Below are 21210 nucleotides of genomic sequence, written 5' to 3' on the forward strand. Positions count from 1 at the left end.
TTATTTAAAAACATTCTACAAACTCTTTGACTTTAAAAATTCTACAACAAATATCTAAATCAACACATGCTGCATATTGTCCTTACAAATTTCTGCCTAAGCCAGTGATAACAGGCAATTGGTGCAACTTAGAATACACATACACAGTCACAAAACAGGGGCAAACTTCTGATAAATATCTAATGTCAAAATGTATTTGTACAACTCCCTCATTTTGCAAGGCTCTATGAATTTAACTTGCTTTTTTACATGATTTCTTTTTAAGGGAACACATGATATGAAGGGCAGTGAGTTTGTTTGACATTACAAACTCAGTTGAAATTGTGGTGTCAACATCCAGCTGAGACTGTGCTTCTGCACGGGATCATGAAACAAAGAGCTCTACAGAAGCATGCCTGCATGAAGGAACCATTATTTACAATGATTGTAGACATGCATTGAAGCTGTGCCAGGTCCATCTAAAGTCCAAGTAAGCGCAGGGTCTGTCGACTTAAAGGTATGTCCGACATTTGACTTTTAAAAAACAGCAGAACACTTTCATGACTCTCACTGTATTAGAAATATTAAAAAATATATTAAACATAATCAAATCCCAATACTAAAGCACCAAACATAAAATCAGCATACCTGAATCCTGCGGATGCTAACACGGCATTCAAACAGCTTCTCAATGGCACTTGGGAAGAAGAGTGTGACGGTGAGTCGCACAGCAGTGTACAGTGACACGGTCACGAACACGCGACTGGCTGTGATGGGATTTCCCAGAAGGACATAGATGGTGAAGGTGATGAAGACAATGATCTTGCTAGCGCAGAAGAAGGAAGCCATGTTTAGGCCTCGTAGGTAGGAGCTCTTCATGATCTTGGATATCTCTTTGCTAAGACGATAGAGAAAGATCCAATTACATGGCCAGACATGACACAGCACATACGTAGAAGTTACAGTGTGAAAAATCAGCCACATGCACGTGTTTAACAGTAATAGTAGTCGGCGTCTTTCTGTAGTGATTAGATTAAGAAGAGGAGTGGGCGTGCTCCGAACCCTGAATGGCAACGTGTTGGGTGGGTGTTGTTTCCACTCTATTTCAGTCAGGCACACAGAGCGGCACATGTCACTACACTGTGCAGCAGGACAACAAAGTAGCATGTGTCCAAGCAGCGGCATAAATATTACAGATTAATATACCAGTTAAACTGAATATAACCACCTCACAGCTGTATGCCTCTGCCAACCAGCAGAGTTGCAGTTTACAGTTTACTCATGGAATATATTGAGAGAGGACTTGAAAGGAATTTATTAAAAGGCATGACACTGACGTGCATGATTCCAGTGAGAAACATGCGGTCTTCACTTAGAGGCTATTTTTACAGAGGGGCATTGAAGACTGAGAGAGCTTTGTCACATGAAGCGCTGTATCAGAAAAAGCAATGAGCTGTCTAATTTGGTTGTAAGTTCATTGAGAGAAACCAAACAGTCAAATGCATTGGTTGGTACAGTGGATGCTGAACAACACATGATAAATTCAACAGATTTGATTCGAGAGACCTTTCCTCTTCACATGCTTTCTTTGATCTTTAAATATTTTCACTGACAACAAGAATCCCTTCATGTTTTTACCTTCTGACCTCAGAGACCAAAGCAGCGAAAGGTTTCTCCCAGGCGTACATCTTAATGATCCTAATTCCAGACACCACCTCGTTCATTGTGCGGATCCTGTTGTCAGTCAGAGCAGCTGTTTTACTCCTGGAGAGAAAAGTGGAACATTTCAGTTGGCTTAAACACTGCAGAAATTAAGAAAAAAAGAAGGAGCAGTTTGACAAAGAAAGGGTGCACTGCTTCCTGCATAGTATGGAACATTGCTTTATCCATTAGGTCACAATTCATAGTGAAGAGCTGCCTAAAGCTATTTGAAGTTTGAAGGTTCAACAACTGGAGTGCCAGTACAGTGTGTAACCAGACAGGTACAGCCCACACTTGTCTTTGTTTTGAGCTGAAGTCATAAATGATGACTGAGACAGCTTTACAACTACATTACTTGACCCAGGAAAAAAGTTCAAATTCAACATTTTTTTTGCCCCTGGAAGGCAATTACAGCAAGGCATAGTACAGTACATGAAAGAACAAGACATACAGTATGATAAGGGGGAGGGGCGGTGCACTGAATCCTGCCTGAGAGTCAAACAACAACAATGGTCGCAGGTGTCTAAGCCTCACAGTGTGTGGGTGTGATGGAAAACATTATTCAACTTCATAGTGTGCTAAGCTGAAGCAGCAACATCTAAAAAGTACACAGCACATTGAATAAGTAGCAGTAGAATATGACCATATAATTAACAAGGGTAGAGTTCAGAGAGAGCAGACAGGTTAATTACATTATCAACATCACGGCCATCAGAACACAATGGCCAATCAAAGTCCTCTGATTCTCAGACAATACATAAATTTATAGGTGAGTTGCAAGTGACAGTCATGATAGCTGAGAAATTGAAAGTCTTTCACTTCTGCATGGAATTTAAAAAAACATTGTTTCGAAAATGCCTGTGACTTGAGCAGAAAATCTGCCAATGCCAATGACATGCAAGATGGGAGAGCAGGCTCAGCAACAGTGTGTAAGGAGGTGGGGGACTACACAGGGCTTGAGTCGAATTGTGTTACCTGAACTTAGAAAACAGCCTTCCGAACATGGTTTGCACAGGCATCAGAAACATTAGCACCACCATGCCTGCCAAGCATGATGGACCGATTTCCACCCACAGCAGTCCCACCACCGCAGCTGCCTGAAGGGGCCCCACCCACAGGAAGTGCAGGAAGATTGTCACCTGTTAAAGATAATTCACCCTTAATGATTTGTAACATTATCAGAAAAGTGCACACAAGCAGGACAAACCTATCTGTCAGTCACATTTTAGTCATGGAGTGATCATCAAGGTTGCTCCGAAGAAGCACGTGTGATCATCTCCAATCACTTAATTCTGGGGATTTTTAAAGAAAGGGAGAGTCACTTGACAGTTAGTTACAAAAGACTTTAATCTAACCCAGCATGAAAGCACGGGCATGGTCTAATTAACAGCCCTACTGCCAAGAAACAAAATGCCCTGAAACTGGGGAGTTCACAGCAGGCTCTGATTAAAACGAAACTCAAATGCAGACAAATTCGATTTGGTGCTTTGCGCTAGGAGAGACATGCCTGTGAACAATCAGGGCGGCACTGTTGTGAGACACTGTAACCACACACTCTTAATAGTAAAATAAATAACACCCATCAACACATTTCATCTTGCAGCTGTCATCATGCCTCAAACGATTCATGAGTGGTGACTCAATTGTGCATTCCTTGAGTTTACATCACTAGACTACACTCCCTTTTTTCACTTAACAAAAAGCATGATACATTAACTCGTCAAAGCAGATTCTGAATCATCCAGGCAGGAAGGATATCTAAAATAATACGTCACACAAGTCATGAAATACAACACAGTCACTTCAGCCAATTCAATTCACATGAGAAACTGTTGGGCAAAATCTTTAGCTTGGATTACATTAGTGAAGCATATGTTTAAAAAAAATGTGCAGTGCAAGATAACAGAAACATAATACAACTAAAACAAAAGTCACACAAACTGATGGACCCAGCAGCAGGTGGAGGTGAAGATGGTGTTGATATAGCAGCTCTCTCAATAGGATACTGAGGTGAAACCCGCTAAAATCACAGTAAGTATCTTGTCAAGAGAAAGGTAAGGTTGCTTAAGAGATCACTCTGTCTTTTGTCACTTTGATCTCTAAAGAATAAAAACAATGAATATTTAGATAATTTTCTCCCTTTTATAATCTGGAGACCCATTTTTTCAAGTCAGTGGTTTCAAGGCATAGTTCCAACCTTTTCCAGCCCCTTACAACAAAGTATTTCGGTATGTAAACCCATGTTTTTATTTTAACTTAATATGTTGTCTTCGGTTAGCCTTGAACTCTCAGCTGGATTACACGGTAGTAAAATATAATTATACAACAGATAATTGCCACCAGATTTGCCTTCCATATGTCCAGTCTACTCTGTAACTTACTAAGGTAACATACTTTAAAGTTATTTGCAGTCTCCAGCAGTTCTCCACTCACTGTCCCCACAGCTACAGTTTAGCCACTTTATCAGCCAACTTGAAGACAGCTGTCCATCTCACTACACGTAGCTTTCCTTTTTCTCAGTAGTCGTAGGCTCTTCTTGTCTCATCATTGGGCCTCCTCCTTTCTCCTTCGCAAAATAGCTCTCCAGAGACGTTTGTTTTCCAATCATTTTAGCTAGCGTGAGGGCTTACCGGTATTTGTTTAGTATCACGTGACTGAAACAGGTATGTGTCAAGCAAGTCAAGAGGAACAAATGGATGTTATTAAAAGAGAATCTGTTTTACATAATAAAAGAACTTACAGAGTGTGTTCATTGATATAATGGAAATAAAATAACTTATTTGTGCTTTCTCTGCAGCCCGGTACCAAACGACCCAAGGACGGATACCGGTCCACAGCCCAGTGGCTGGGGACCACTGCCGCAAGAGACTCAGTCCTTTATGTGCGATCTTTATGCTGCTCTTCAGAAACAGAGACTTTTCCTTGCAAAACTAGTCTCCACAAACTGTGTGCCCCATAGTAAATCTGGAGGCACACAAAATCAACCAGTCACACAGACAAACTTCCTTTTAATTAACATTTTTGTAATTGCATTTATTTTGTCAAGTTTTCCTATAAAAGTGTGAGTCTACAGTGCTACAAAGGTTTGGTGGCAGTGAAGCGGTTTCCTTCAGTAGATGGTAGACCAGTAGTTACAAAAAGGGCTGAGAAGGTTAATGAAAATGTTTACCATATTGTACTGCCTTGACTTTGCAGCTAAATTAGCAGCCTTTCTGCTTCTTGTTGTCTTAATTCCACTTACTTCATCAAACTTGTTGACGTCATTGGACAGGAGGTTGACAATCTGGCCGGTGGTGGTCTTTCCCATGGCTGAACTGCTGAGACACAGAGCCTGTAAAGAGACGAGAATCATCAGCGAAGCAGCACATATCACTACAAATATACAAATCTGCAGAATGACATGACTGAAGTTGGCAGACTGTGCCAAGGACAAGAATTCAGGAGTGACTTTGCTTAACATGTGTGTTAAGTTGTCCTCCCATCTACCTTCTTGTAGATCATGTGACACATGGCCACTCTGATCTTCATGCCTGCTCTCTGGACATGGAAGAAGTAGAGGTGATGGAGCAGCGCCAGGCCGATGCTGCATATCGACAAGGCTGCGGCGTAGCCCAGACTCCGGTGAAGAGCTCCACTGTCCCCTGGGTCGTAATCTTCAAAGTACCGAATCATCAACCCCAATATGACCGGCTGGATCACTTTAATGACTTCCTGATATGCAGAGAGGGAGATGAGGGGTGAACATGTGAGTGTGAAGGTGGGCAGTTATTAACAATTAACAAACCACAGCATGTTCTGATCAAAATCTGCTTAACAGTTCAGTGATTTAGCTGCTAACCTGAGCTGAAATCCCCTGTTTTAAAATATTTGTTAGATTTATTTTGTGCTAATATGCTGCTGATAAACCAAGAACACCTGGTTTTATAAATGGTCTGTTTGTTAATGCTTTCAGACTAAATTAGAAGTATTTGTGCAACAGATTATACACCTTTTTCAGCTCATTTCCAGAGCTTATGATACCTACCTCGAGGAGGGTAAAGAATCCCAGCACTGCATACGGTTTCCAGTAGCACTTGATGATGGCTTTTGAGAGCTGAGGTTTCCGCAGCTCCTTGGTAGCCATCTGGACCTCACGATCCCAGTGTCTGTGACATAAAAGATGCAAACTTATTTGATGCTTTTTTGATTGTGCAATATAATATAATACTTTTTTTTCATCACTGCAGTTTTTCCAAACAAGAGAAAACAGAACATTACCACAGAAGTATTTTCAGCAATAGATTAATACACCTTTAGAGCCCATTGTGGCAGAATGACAGGGTGTGCAGCTAAAGGGTAAAGTCACTCAACTGTGTGGCTCATTGATGTTTTTAACAATAAATCTATACGGCACAAAAGAGTAAGGTATATCAGGTAAATATTGATTTTTAGATCCTTTTCCAGAGCTGAAAGACAGGATATCTGTATATTCACTCATTAAATATATTAACTGTTACAAAAACAATTCAGACTTTGCTTTCCATTTATTTGACCCTTTTTTTCCACTGTGGTGCCGCCAGTGCTCTATGGATAGATTTATTCTGTCTTTCTTTTCATGGCAACTTTTCAATGCTATCAAATAATGACTTGTGACTAACAGAGCGTGGCTGCTTTATGGACAGCTGCTTTAAGGATTTCATGCTCATTCAGGAATCGATAAATTCAGATTTCACAAGCTGTAATATTACAACTGAAAATATGAAGCCCAAAGATAAAAAAATAGCTGTGTGTAAAAATCAAGGGCTTGGTCCTGTGAAATCCACATTTCTACACTAAATAAAAAAGACAGAAAAGCCGACTGTTCTCTAAATATGGGTGACACAACCAGAGCATTTTTAGCAGCTGTGGAGTTCATGTGTGTATGTTTGAAAGAGGAGTGTTTCTGTTGTAGGAGTTTGTGTTTGGAACTAGACATAAACTCAACTGTCTGTTCCTACACATGTTGCAAAACTGGGCTTAGCATAAACACTGTAGCTCACATATTTATCATCATCTACCTAGACTGTTATGTTGTTGTCCATCACAATCTGTACTTTGTGAGGAAACTTCCTGATAACTTTGGAAATGTTTGACTTGACAAACAAAACATAAAATTCATGTTCAAGGATTTTTTTTCTCCACTCACTATTTATTGAGGCACAACGAGTACAGCAACATCCGTAACGTTCAAGGCTTTTATGAATTAATGCTCGTCTAGAGAGTGACCAAAATACTAGCCGTCATGTTTTCAGGTCTGTGGTTTTACTATAGTTATAAGTCATAACACTGTTTCACTTGATTGGCTTGCATACCTGTCTCTTTACTTTTTGAGACTAATGTGTATTTATTCTCTTGTAACTTATTTATTCTTATTGATTTTATCTGTTCAGAACACTAAAAAAGATTTGTGATTCAGAAATCAACAGTTAAATAACAGCCATACATTTTCAAAAGGGATGATTTTATTATCATGAATCCAGAGCAGTAACAAACCACACATTATTCTTCCTAAAGGTCAATTCAGAATGTATCTCTGTCCCAAGATACTTGTAGATAAGTACACAGTAAACAGCCTGATCTTTAATGATCGTACGCTCAGAGATTGAGGCCTGAATTCTGAAATCTACCACCACATCCTTTGTCTTGGACAAAGCTAGGAGACTCACACTGACTGAATCCTCAGCAAATGTCAATATGATCCAGTTTTAATATTTACTTTGCATACAGAATATGAAGTAAGGGTGAGAACACAGTGCTGTCTAATAGAGCAACCTCATGGCAAAAATGTGGGTCTGATAGTATTAAAAGCTGAGGAAAACTCATAAAAAGCAATCTAGCATGCATTTTCTTCCCCTCTAGGTGTTTTAATCAAAAGATAAGTAAGGTGATCCTCAGCTGCATACCAGTGTGTCCTAGGCAAATCGTACAGGGCTGCGTGCATGCTCAGTATCCCTCACAAGCTCCGTTTTCAAAAGCTTTTCAAAGGTTCTTATTACTTATTATTTTACTTATATTATTATTACTGCTACAATTTGATTCTAAGGGAAACACTGTGCTGAGTTTAAAGGTTTATCAGATGGCAAAACAGTGCACAGTGGTTTACAGCACCCTGAGACAGGATTGTATATCTCTAGAGAGTTATTTCTCGAAGTTGATAACGTGGATGTAATCAATGGTGGTGTCAAATGAAAAAACGGCTTTGCATGTGACTGACAAGGAAGAAAACAACCTGAAACTGACCTGAAGGATACACACTGTGTAGAAGTTTTTTTTACCAAAAAACTCTATATGGCACCTTCAGATAAAAAAAGGACAGTTTCTGCTTAAAGTTAATAAAAATATTCTGAGGTGGGCTGCCCCACAGAACTAGCCTGAAAGCACTTTAATCACTTTAAAAAGTACTTTTCCAAAAGTATCGACAGTGTCTTATATTCATGCCATCTGAGGTATGCATCACACAACTGTGACGTCTTGCTTTGCAAGCGTGGTGATCAATTTGAAGTGGCTATTCTGTCACAAAACATAATGTGCTGGAATTAGAAAGGAGCTCATCTTCAAGAAATTGTGATTGTGGTGAAAGTGTGCTTGGTTCTATCAATGTCCACTGAAAAAAATACATCTTTTAACTCCTGATTCACTCAAGAAGACAGTCTGTAATATCACACATCACTGCTCTCTGACTTTGGTTTGAAATCTACAGAAGCAGCATGTCTACACAGACTGGTTAATTGATACAATTCTCATTAAGTTAGTTAGTGAGTTAGTTTGTATGCGTCAGCTGGATCTGTTGTCACAAACACAACTAACATCGCTTCCTTGTGACATCTTGAATGACTTTTGAGTGTGGTAAATTTGAGTCATCGTCTACAACTGCATTTAAATTCATGGTATATCTACAAATTTGATGTAAAGGGATTAAAGGTTTTATTTTGACTGTGAGTAGTGAAATTAAAAGTGGCGATAACTTAAATTTAAGAAGCTTGGAACTGCGGCTCCATAAAAGTTAATGGCAAGTGGAAAATGTGATTGGACCCAGTGTGTTGACTTGATTTTCAGGGTCTCTCCTACCTGTATAGCTCCTGGCCCAGTCTCTCAGACCCATCCTCTGCAAGTACTTCGTACAGATCATCTTCTTCCAGCCGGCGTTTGTATCCTATGCGGAACAAAGGATTGAGCCACCTGAGGGAGAAAGCAAACAAAGGAGTCAGGGGGAAACGGCAGATTATCATCAATCGCACATGGTGCTATTGGGAAACTATAAAAATGCCCTTACAGTTATGAACACTTGTCAGGGGCTTTGATGTGATCGAATGGACTATTTGGTGTCACTTTCAATCTCTTTAAACATGAAGGTTGGGAAGTTTGGTGTACTAATACTTGATGAACTGATGTGTTTTTTTATTACAAGCAAACTGTATTTGCTTGTGTCCAACTTTCAAGTCAGACTTTAGCGACCAAAGCGAGCGATTCCACAGGAAATGCTCATAACATAAACAACAGGTAACAGAGGGTGATGTCAGGGGATGTTTGTGACTTACTCTCAAGTCTTTTCTCAACGTGGAACAACTTTTTTTTTAAACTGTTAAACTACAGGTAAACTCACATTTCATAGCCAATTCAATGAAGCAACTCGGTTTTCCTTTGTCAGTCTAAACTTACCCACTGAGAGTTCAATTCATTGTGAAGTAATAAACACTTTATACCTGAGCTATCACTGTCTGGTGCGGCACAGGTTTAAATCCCCCGCTAACTGTAACGTTAGCTAACAACGGTTACCCTCCGCAACGTTCTGTCGACTTACCAGAAAAATATCTTGGAAAAAAGGCCGGCCGTCGCTGCCGGGTTGGTCTTTGCGGCTTTTCTGACTTCTTCCATGGTGGGCCCGCACTCACACGGCAGTTTCTCTCAACTTTGTCCCCTTTTTTAAAACTACTGCCCCGGGATATGTAGCGTGACTGCGGGACACACACATAACGGAGGTCGGTACCCCCGTGCTGCGTGTTACGTGGTCCTTCAACTGCACGAGCTAGCTGTTCTAAAACAGAAAATAGATGCACCTTGAGTGGCCCCGCCCCCGGAGACTCCTGATTGGCTCAAAAGAACGGTCGCCCCACGCTATTCGCTGTGCCTCGTCTTCCGCGTTCACACGATTGGCTGAGAGCACTGCGTGGTATTGTGCATAAAGTCATTTGAGTCATATTTATCTTGATTTATTTGTAAACGAGTGGAGGACGGTTGGATTTACCGTCAAAATGACGCTACATTTACAGGCACAATTTACAATATCTTGTAAAAGCCTTGTGTCCAACAGCAACTAAGGCATACAATGTTTTTACATAAATTAAATCTTCTGTGTAATTTATGTAATTTATCTGTTGAACAGACAAGTTTCAATATGACTCACTTGAACTACACATTACAGGTGCACCATGTATTTAAACCAGAAGAGAATGTCTTCATAGACTGATTACTTTACGCCTAAACAAACTCTTTGTATTCATGACTGAATACACAGACTGATCTGAAAGGAAAACACAATGTCATAGTGTTTTACATTGTTTATATGTGGCGGACCCTGCCACCGTTCTAGCTTCAGACAGTGCTCTTGGACCTTATTTTCCTCTGAGAACAGACCTACGGAAAATATAAATATTTCTAAGTCTGTGTAATTACCTTCTTAATATTACAAACATTACAAGTGTTAGTTTAAACTTCTTCTCCTAAACAAAAATGTAATGTATGACAAGTTGATATTTAGTCCCGGCTGTAATTTTGTAAGGCAGTCAGTGAAGTCTCCTTTGTCATTCAAAAACATCCTGCCAGGGTTAAGTGTTAGGTTGAAGGAGTACTACTGTGTGTGTGTGTGTGTGTGTGTGTGTGTGTGTGTGTGTGTGTGTGTGTGTGTGTGTGTGTGTGATCTACTTCTTGTTACTATTACTCAGCAAAATCCCTGGTTCCCTATATCTGTTTGACTCACACACACAGTTTCCAACTTGCACAGTCCTGTACTCTCACTGCCTGGCTTTATCTCGTGACAACCGTGTAATATGTGTCACTTTGGATAAGAGGAAGTCGGTTGATACATTAAGTAAAACGGGAGAGCCGTTTTCATCATAACCCATCCACGGTGAAAATTCCGAGCTAATTTTGTTTGCTTGCACTCTCGCTGGTCTTTCTGATCCCTTGCACTAACACACACAAACACACACACGCACAGAGGATATCCTGTAAATAAAGGGCAGGCTGTAGATGACAGATGCCCTCTGACACACTGCAGGTGTTTCCTGCACTGTAATAAAAGACTAGGGAGTGTGTAGGGAGGCTGAAACGCCTCGCGTCACACTCCTTCTTCCCTTTTTTTTTTTTAAAGAAAACTTCCAACCATTCACATGTAACCAAGATAAACTGTTATCCTGATACTGACGATACCAGTGATAACAGACCATTTTTTCCCTGGCCCTCACACCTCGCACATTTATCCCCCTGTTGATGTTTAGCTAGCCCCGACTGGGGAAAGGGCTGGAGGAGAGAAGCCAGCAGGAGATTATTACAGGCAGCTGAACTCAGCCCAATAACATTCATCTGCAGAGGATCAGCACTACTTTCCCATGCTACCCCAGGCGTGCGACAGGCCTAGTTTTCCCCCACATCGTGCCAGCTTCTTTTCTCCCTTCAATAAGCACACGGGAAGACGCACTCACTTTCTTTAACTTTAATTACGGTTTACAGTTTTCATTCAGCATGTCTTATTGTTCAGGTACAGGCGGAGTATTATTGGTTACAAACAGAAGAAAACAGTAAAACCGGATGGGTCAGGAATTCAAGGACTTTAACACAATGGTTCCAATGGGGGGGGGCACTCCAGGGGGTGAGCCACGGTGTTTGAGAGTGACGGGCTGGGTTTGATAACGTTCTGACCTACATTTCACTTAAATTTAACTTGAATCCATTTTAATTTTCTTGTTTTCCTTACCATTGTTTAATCACTGATTAAAAATAGCAGAGAGTGGGATGGGAACTCTTTTTTTTCTGGCTTCTGAGAAGGGGCTGACCAGAGCCGCTGCTTTAACACCCCACATCTGCATCTGAAAGGGCAACTAATCAGCGCACAAGGCGGAAAGCCAAAAACAGAATAAAATGCTAATGTTTAGCAGGATTGTTACTTTCCATTTTCACCATCTTTAGTTCAGCATGCGAACACTTGCTAACAGCTAACACTTGCTAATTAGCACTCGGCCCTGAAAAATACGGTAGCATACAGCCGATGCTGATGTCTGTTTTTGTGCTGGTTGGTTGGTTTGTCAGCAGGATCACACAAAAACTACAGAACAGATTTCGATGAAACCTGGATGGAGAACGGGTCTCAGCCCAGAGTAGATCCTATTAACTTTTGCTGCAGATCCTGTTCAAGGGGGTTAGGGTCAACTTTCTTTAACGCTGTGAGATATAACATAGCATTTCTCAACATTTTTGTTGAATTCTCAGGGATTAATGCGTGGATCTTGATGGAAAAAAAGCTATTACAATTCAATCAGAATTCCCCATATTTATTATCTTATCATCTTATCATCTGGGGACCATGAATATCTGCACAACATTTCATGAGAATCTATTCACTATTGCTGAAATATATTTTAAGGCACAATGTAGGTTTAGAAAAATCTGTCATCTGACACTTTTGATCTGAATGAGGCCGTCCTGATTAAATGAAAGATTTAAAAACATATTAGAATGCACTCTACTATATTTAATTACCAATTTACTCATCAACAAAGAAGAAGCATCTGCTTTTTTAACATTCAATATCAATCTCTTTCATTCTTCTCGACTGAGTCACAGATAAACATCCTGGGGATCAAGGAAGGAATCTGCTCCTGTCCTGCATTAACAATTCATGATGTCCAATGGAAAAGGTCTTTATCATATTCATGGTCTAAAAGGACTGTTATCAACAGGTTAACACAGATAACAACCTGTTCCAGCTGCTTCCCTTTCATTAGCAGGTTTACAGGATTAGGGTCCCCTTGGACATTGCTCAGCAACAGCGACTATGGAAACGCAGCATCAACGCTTCAAATGTCTAGAGATTTAGGTAACAACTCTCTCAGCACCTTCACACTGACAATAAAACACCTGAGTTTCCTGGAGCGCTGATTACGGGAACGCGGTACTTTTGCCCGTTTATTGACCCCACAAACTGTCCCGGGATCAGGGTCAGCAGGGGGCAGCCCCAGTGTCTCCGGTGGAAATGTTTTTGGTAATTATTTCCCCCGGAAACAATCCCCCTTTATCTGAAAAAAAGATTAGGTCTAATCCTTGCTTGTAAAAGCCCAGCAATAAAAAGAAAAGTTCACCCACAATGCTGCAAACAGTTCTCAGTCCAAGATTAGGATTTTAATTAATTAGTACATGGCGTCTTTCTGCTTTGGTTGCTTTCACATTTGCCTTTTTACACTGACGATTTCATGACTTACCATTTTTACTTTGACTTCTCGTCCTTTGCTCTCCCTCTCCACCACATTTCCACACTATCTCTCCTCACGTTTCAGTCTCATCGACCCTGTTGACACTGCCTCAGTTGCTCAACAGCCCTTGACTGACACTGGACACACATGGTTTAATCACAAAGCGTACTGGTAAGACAACCTACGACACAAAACAGACTATGACAGCACTGATAAAAACATACGCAGATAACACAGACATAAACTCTAAGACATGGTGCTAGTGTGTGTGTTTATGGCGGGGGGGCATTTCTGTATTTTTTAAAAAGATAAGGAAAAGACACAACTGGGCGGCTGCGGTATGTGCGTAAATACATAGATAGACGTTCCAGTTCCAGTCCGCTGGAACGACCATCTTTGAACAGAGGAGGTGGCCTACGACAGTACCGAGACAGCTTAACCACCATTCACACCTGGGCTCACTTAGCCTTAGCAATCCACGTGAAGGCCAGTTTGACAAACAACCCACATGTGGCCCTAACGACTCTGGAAGGACACTCCCACACAGAGTTTAATAGCCTGTGACTCCTCCCCCGGTTAGTTAGAACTGAAGAAGCCTCATGCATGAAAGAAGTCCAGTGGCCTACGATACAGCACCTTGACTTCCTCCTATTACTTTTGCTTCCCTACATATATATGTAACAGCTGGAGTTACTTTCAGGATAAGATTTTAGAAACAAAACACACGATCAGGATTAAAACAACCAATAATTTCAGCTAATTTTAGAAACTTCACTTAAAACTAGCTCCTACTTGCACACCCATGTCGGGGTATTGCTTAAGGGTTATAGTATCACCAAGACTGATGCAGTTATATAACAATTCAAAACTGGTAAGAGACAGTCTGTGTTATAGATCCTTTCACATTCAAATATGTTGTGTAACAAGTTGTGTTACTTGAATGCTGAACTTGAACTTCTTGTTGTGCAATGGTGATAAGAGCCATCCACTCAACCACTCTCTATTGTATAGCATTGATAACTCTTACTTAAGCAAATGCCTTGAATGCCTCTTCCACCACTGAGAGCAGATAGTGGTGTCAGGGTATTTTTGTCACAGCAATCAATCAGCTGGAAACAGCCCAAATGCATAGACACAGACCTAAGGCGGTAGTAACACATTCAAGCAAGACCTTTCGCTACTTTGCATGAACAACAACCACTGTGGTCGCAATAACAGAGCAAATATCAAATGGTAAAAAAATACTTGACAAAGCTGTCCATCTTCATTGGCTAATTACCACTAAACACACAAGGCCAATGAGGTGATGCATGATCCCTTAACTCCTCATCTTCATGTCAAATTCCATCCTGTTTGAAATCAATCAGATTTGAAGCTCACAGGGTACAGGAGCTCATTTCAAAGCTCCTGTAGAGACACTCGTGCCAAGCAATGTACTTTATTACAACTACAGCCCCAATACAATTTTAAGTAAGAGTCAGTTCGCCGAAGTGAACTGAGGAAATGCCCAGATGGCTTGGAACAGTCCCTCCATTTTGCCACTTGATGGTGCTATAATACTGTAAAGTTAGTACAGAATAGTTCTGTAGTCAGAAAACTATTAACAATTTATCACAATAATGCACCAGAATTTAAGAATTAAATCCTTATGAAGCCCATTCATTCATTCATTCATTCATTCATTCATTCTTTCAATCTGTCAGTCAACAATACAAACGTATCTTATCTCTGTTCCTCATCTTGTCTTCCTTCCCTGTCAAAGACTTTTCAGATCCTTTCAATTAAAGACTTCCTCCTCCTGCAGATCCCCTTGCAGACCCCATGCACACTGTGTGGAGTGATGACCAGCGTCTGCACCCCCCCTCCCACCGCCACACACAAACACAACACAACACGACTGATTGTGCGTCACTGAATGATGTGCGCTTAAAGGTACTGGTTCCCTGGCACGGATGCTCGGTCGAACAGGTGAAGGAGAAGCTGACGCACCTGTCCCGGCCTGACCCGCCCACCCTCCTCCGTGTCACTCCAGAGGGAAAGATCTCCGTCCTGTCCCAGTCTGGACCTCCAAGGCAGAGGTAGAAATGGGCAACATGGCAACAGAGATCACTGCCTTTCTCCTGACCATCTCGGGTTGGATCCTGGTGTCATCCACACTGCCTACTGACTACTGGAAGGTGTCCTCTGTGGACGGGACGGTCATCACCACAGCTACCTTCTGGTCCAACTTATGGAAAACATGTGTGACTGATTCCACTGGTGTGTCCAACTGTAAGGACTTTCCTTCAATGCTGGCTCTGGATGGTGAGTCTTGTTGTCTCTCTGGGGTCTTTGTGCAGTTGTCTCATTTCTATCCATCTGATTGGACCAAAAAAGAACACCTGCTGGTTTTGGATGAACCCACACCGTTGTAAACAAATGGAACTCGATATCTCCTGTTCTGACTCTGGCTTCTGGCTGCAAACAACCACAGCATTTAAAGTTAAAGGCCAGAGGAGGCATGTGTCAGTGAATGAGCTGAGCTGGACTGAATGAAGCAATCTGAGAAAGTCGTCAAGTCAGACAGAGGTCACTTCCCATTACTTGCTTGTGACAACAAGGAAAGGAAGTGCTATTAGATGTTCGAATTCTAATGTCCTGGGGTGATTTGAGACGTTCGTGCAGTCTCAAACATACCACTTCTTATCTGTTACCCATTGGTGTTGAGCAGGGCTGTCCCTGAAAAGTTTATTTATGGGGGCCACTGAATATGTTGGGGTGGTGTCCGTCTCTCCAGCAGCTATTTGCTAACTGTCTTGTATTTGGTGCTGTTAAGAGGTTTATTAGAGCATTTTTTTGCAGAAAACTGATGCCTAAAACAACACTATGAGTGGTGAGAGTGAACAAAAAAGAAAACCCCCAAAACAAAAGACGCTAGGAAGGTTCATGGTCAATTTATTTTTGATTTTTACAAAACTGGTTGCAAAACATTGGCTAATAATAATAAGCTTTAAACTAACCCTTGGCAAAAAATGACAATAACTGTGACAAATGTCTAACTGTTTAAACAAAATAAGTAAATATACCTCATATATATCTCGGCTATTTTTTGTGGTCACAAAGCAAAAAATATGTGGAACCACCAATTTAAAGCACTCTCCCTCTCGGCTTCTGTCATGAAGCCTATATCCAGGTGTGCAGGGGTCTGATGATCGCCTCGGTGTGTCTGGGTTTCTTTGGTGCCATCCTCTCCTTGGTAGGAATGAAATGCACGAAAATAGGAGGCTCAGAGACCACCAAGGCTCGCCTGACCGTCCTCTCGGGCTTCCACTTCATTCTGAATGGTAAAAAACCCACGCTGCATATGTGTCTATGTCTGGATTCACTAGGGATGTAGCATTTGGAATGAATTAAGTGTTCAACCAAATCACATCATCAGCTCCTTCTGCTTTGGTTTAAGTTGGAATTTGCTGCACAAATCCTCTTATTTCTCTCTGCAGGCCTCTGCTCTCTGACTGCATGCTCCATATACGCTCACAGGATCACAACCGACTTCTTTGACCCGCTCTTTGTTGCTCAGAAGTAGGTACTCAGGATTACAAGGAAGATATCTTTGATGGCAGATCATAACCACGTGCGGATGAGAGGAATTCCAGACATGCATTTAATTTTGCTTTTCAATGAATGCCTGCAGGTTTGAGTTGGGAGCAGCTCTCTTCATCGGCTGGGCTGGATCTGTGCTGTGTATCCTCGGAGGACTTATCTTCTGTCTCTCCCTCTCCGAAGGCTTTAGCATGAGGCAAGTTGCTGGATTTTTTTTCCCGCTGTGCGCTAATAATGTGATCCCGCATCTGTCATCGGGGACAAGGGCTTCGGGGAAATCTGATTTGGACGGACCATAAAATTCACTGAGTTGCTAACTCAATCAGGCAATTTAAATAATTACTTTAACTGCAATGGAGAGATCGTTACAGTCGGGAAACATCCCGTAATCTCTCCCAGCATCTTGTCCCATAATTGCTGAACCTACACAGCAAATTGTGCGATCGTCGTTTTGATAAGTTACGCGGCTGTTGAAGACTGAATGTTTCCTTTGTTGCAGAAATGAGGACCTTTTCAAAGTAAAAGTCACCTTGATAGAGGGCACCTATAGGGAAGTGTTGCAGCAGGCAGAGAATAATCTTCTCTCTTGGTGACGTCCTTCATCATAATTTTGTCAACAGTCAGTCCTACTTAGCAGATCCTTATATTGTGGAGAAAGCGAGAAAACTAAGAGGAGTAGAAAGACAGAATTTAGATGGATTTGGTCCCAGGCCAGTAAGGGTACATGTAGATTCCAGAGATTTGATGGCTGACCACTTTGTAATGGAAGCCTTACTGTAAATCACATCTCCCTCACGCGTTTTTCTCTGAAGTCATGTGAAATAGGGAACAACATATCTGTTTTTAGCCACGCTGGCAGGCTAAAGATGGACTGAAATAGCTCACAACATCTCAGCAACTATTAGATGGGGTGCCATGAAATCTTGCTAACGGTGCTCATGTGATCCACTTTCATCTAGTTCCATCATCAGGTCAGTTCGCTAAGCTGTCCAATATCATCAACCAATGCCACATTTCAGCTTCAGCAATTATTTTGAGCTAATTAGCAAGTGTTAGTGTTTTAACATGCTTTACTAAGATGGCCAACTTAAAACCAGCTAAACATCAGCATGTTAGCTTTGTTTCTGTGGTCCTGTTTGCATGCTCCTGTTGGTTTGTGAGCAGTGCCACACAAAAACTGCTGAACGGATTTCTACGAAACTTTGATGGAGGATGTGTCTCAGCCCAGAATAGATCCCATCACCTTCTGGTGCAGATCTGAAGAAAAAGACACAACCAGGAATGTCTTTCTCAAACTCATTAACATTCCAAGATGTTTTGGGACATTTCCGTCATTTTCTTAGGGAATAATACAGTTAAATTGATTTTAAAAAGCAGGGATATTAAGATGGCTGGTCTCTAGGGAGTAAATTTGATGCAAATACAGCAAAAATCGAGATATGGCAGATTTAAATGTGTTTTATTTTATTGTTGTCATACTGTGCAGACAGCAAGAAAGCTAAGAGTAAAATAATAATAAAAATAATAATAATAAAAAAACAGTTAGACTAGAAATAGAAAATCCTCAAAGCATACTTCTTGTTCAAGTTTCACTGAGAGAAATGATATAACTGGAACCATTGTAGCATTGTGGCTCGACTTTAAGATCACATGCCTCCGCAGCTGTAACTGTCCTCAAGTGTTATGCCAAAGGGCGCTTGACTGAAGCTGGGATCAAAACATAGCGTGTCTCTGAGTTTTAGGGGTTTTTTCTTTTGTTTTGTTTATTTCAGAGCTGAATACTCCTACAGTGGAGCGGCGTCATTCGTGACAGCACGCAACAAGCACAGCAAGACAGCCAACAGCCTCCAGAGGGAAACGGGAGGGCCATCGAGACAGTTTGGAAGAAATGCCTATGTTTGAAATTAGACTCCATTCGTGCCGTTACGTGACTAGATCATGGAATTCATCGTAAAAGCTTGTGGTCACCGGAGACTATTTCATCACCATCACTTTTATGAACTCCTGGGCTTGAACTCTGTGAAAAAGAACGGCTTTAAAAGTGAAATTCATGTGACAGTTTACATGTGTTAATTATTTTAGGGGGCAGACTCCTCTTTTAATGCGGCTGCTTTTTGGGACATTTCTGTCAGTGGCTCTTAAGTAAAAGATCGTTTTTTTCTCTTAGGGCAGGAAATTTGATTTGGCACAAAACAGCATTCAAACTCTCCGGTCACCTTCAACAGGCTGGCCCTTCCTTCCTGCCTGTCTCACATAGATGGGACGTATTAAATAGGTATTTTTTATATAATTTTTTTAAACATTCAAACTAGAGGATATCACACAGCTACCAAGTAACCTTTTGCTTGAGCTTATTAGATATACATTTTTGATTGTTTACAGTGTTTTCATTATTGGACATATTATATTCTGTAAATGTGACCAAATGTTGTTGTATTAAGAGACTAAAAGTAGCTGAAAATGTATATATGTGATGACGTAACTCCAGTTAATCTTCTACTGTTGCTTTGGGAAAATAGAGGACACAGTGGATGGATCCCATGAAGGCCTATCTCGGGTCACTAGGTCAAATCTGACCCCAGAAATGGCTATGTAGAGCTGGAGGTCTGACCGGAGGTTCTCCCTCCTATCAGCCATCCATCTCCACCTTGAAATTATTATCAATAGGAACCCCAGGCTATGTTACGCAAAACCTCTTGGCCCAGAGGTTGGATACCTGAACCAGCTGGCAGAGAGAGGCTGCCCTCCGCTTTCCGGCGCCTTGCATCCGTAAACAAGTGTCAGGTGTCCTGGGCTCTGCACAATGCCGTCTGATATAATGATGGTATTGTATAGTGATACTGCAATGTTAAAACTGCAGAACATCATTACGTTTTACTCCTTCTCACTTTTTTAAAGACTGAAGACTTTGAAAGAAAATGTCAAAATATATTACCACTCAGAAAAGTTAATTATGTTGTTTCTTACAAGCTAATATCTTAAAACAAATACCGAGTACAATTTAAAAAATTGTTAAAAATAATTTGAAATTGATTATCTGCTTATTCTGAGGCTCTTCAGTACCCTTCAATTTAACTTGCTGTTCCTTTTCAAGTATTTGACCCCAACAAGTGGCCACAAATGAATCAAAGAAATTGAGAGATTAAATAAATGTTATTACACAAACTTTGTATGTACTGTGTTTTGTACTATTCTCGAATATCTTTTTACATTGGCAGAAGGTCCACAGCTCTCCTCTGAGAAGGCTGCACTCCAACACAGTTTACCCTTTGAGTTAAATGCTAATGTCAGTGCGCTAAGATGCTGATCATTATCCCGCTAATGTTCTTATATCAGTGTGTTAACATGGTAACATTAGCCGATTAGCTCCAAACACAAAGCACAGCTGCGGCTAATAAGGATGTCATTAGTTTGTTTGGGTTAAACTTTGAGCTGATGACGGAGCTGAAAGCAAAGTGAAGGGATCTCTAAAGTTATTACAACAAAAGAGGACCGGCATCTGCTAACAATTATGTAGCTTATCTATCCTTTTATATGACTAATGCAGCAAAAATTAAATTAAGATTTTCTTTGTTATAAAAAAAAATAATTATTACAATTTAACTGGCTGCACAGTCAATCCAGTAGTTGTTCAGACATTTCACCCAAAAACTAAAATGTCACCCTGCAGAGCGCGAGAGGAATTAGGATCATTGGGATACATCATCTGGGAACCATGAATATCACAAATGTTTCCATAGCAAAAATAACCTGGATAAGTTTGATAAGTCATGAGTCTGAACTGTTCATGTCACTAAAGGAAGAGTCAGGGGCCCAACAGTCAGTAAGGATTCTAGATTCTAAATTGTGCTTCATAATATTATGTTATGTTTTAGTTTATTCTCTCTTTCTTTATTTTTTTTAATTCTACATTTAAATGCTGTATACTTGTTTAAAACAATACTGTAATGGATGCGATCAGCATACACATGCCTAAAACATAATTGTGTGTTGAAATCAAGTACTAAAGCGTGATGAGGTGTTTCGAGAAGACCACTGACCTACTTATTGATCTGAGCTGAGGGCAGAGAGCCACGTCCCTCCACCCATTACTCTAGTCACACCAGCAGAGAGCAGCATTAATGCACCAATGGCTGACAGATCTGAGGGAACTGCACAGTAAGTGGCAGAATCGTGTCCTCCAAGATTTAACTTTTAATTACGAAGACACCTCATGAGCAAAATTAGCATCCCCTTTTGACTCATTTATTATTTATTTTCATCACTTCTTTCAGATCTGGTCAGCTCAAGTCACACAAGTGTTCCTTTGTTTATATGTGTTCTTCCTTTTTTTTTTTTTTTTTTTTTTGCAGTGACCATCTCATTAAAGCTCATTAAACCCACCCTCACCAAACAAATTAAGGCTACCGAGCGGTCCACCATTTCCAATAACTCCCTAACACCACCAATAACTTTGTCATAAGCC

General features: G+C 40.8%; 2 protein-coding genes across 2 annotated transcripts in view; one reads left to right on the top strand and one right to left on the bottom strand.

The window, feature by feature from the left end:
• abcc4 (ATP-binding cassette, sub-family C (CFTR/MRP), member 4) overlaps positions 1–9727 on the bottom strand; it is a 31468-nt gene extending 21741 nt beyond the window's left edge. The window contains exons 1-8 of the mRNA XM_037090645.1: positions 9500–9727; positions 8767–8877; positions 5705–5825; positions 5167–5391; positions 4922–5011; positions 2656–2819; positions 1618–1743; positions 628–877 (exon numbers count right to left, since the gene is read on the bottom strand). Of these exons, the coding sequence (XP_036946540.1) occupies positions 628–877; positions 1618–1743; positions 2656–2819; positions 4922–5011; positions 5167–5391; positions 5705–5825; positions 8767–8877; positions 9500–9573 (1161 nt within the window). The 5' untranslated portion in view covers positions 9574–9727. The remainder of the gene's footprint in view (positions 1–627; positions 878–1617; positions 1744–2655; positions 2820–4921; positions 5012–5166; positions 5392–5704; positions 5826–8766; positions 8878–9499) is intronic.
• A 5303-nt stretch (positions 9728–15030) lies between these two features.
• cldn10a (claudin 10a) lies at positions 15031–19949 on the top strand. Its single transcript, XM_037091532.1, has 5 exons — positions 15031–15467; positions 16325–16486; positions 16643–16724; positions 16837–16941; positions 18518–19949. Exons 1-5 carry the CDS (start codon positions 15248–15250, stop codon positions 18645–18647), a joined length of 699 nt encoding a protein of 232 aa, XP_036947427.1. The 5' UTR covers positions 15031–15247; the 3' UTR covers positions 18648–19949.
• Positions 19950–21210: the final 1261 nt, after the last annotated feature.

Source organism: Acanthopagrus latus, chromosome 24, assembly GCF_904848185.1.
Source record: "Acanthopagrus latus isolate v.2019 chromosome 24, fAcaLat1.1, whole genome shotgun sequence".
In the NCBI taxonomy this organism is placed as follows: domain Eukaryota; kingdom Metazoa; phylum Chordata; class Actinopteri; order Spariformes; family Sparidae; genus Acanthopagrus; species Acanthopagrus latus.

What these genes read in the sequence shown, in the direction of transcription:
- cldn10a (XM_037091532.1), top strand. Translation starts at nt 15,248, where the DNA reads ATGGGCAACATGGCAACAGAGATCACTGCCTTTCTCCTGACCATCTCG. An exon ending in CCGCTCTTTGTTGCTCAGAA is followed by an intron (nt 16,725 to 16,836) that starts GTAGGTACTCAG and finishes GAATGCCTGCAG; the next exon opens with GTTTGAGTTGGGAGCAGCTC. An exon ending in TCCGAAGGCTTTAGCATGAG is followed by an intron (nt 16,942 to 18,517) that starts GCAAGTTGCTGG and finishes TGTTTATTTCAG; the next exon opens with AGCTGAATACTCCTACAGTG.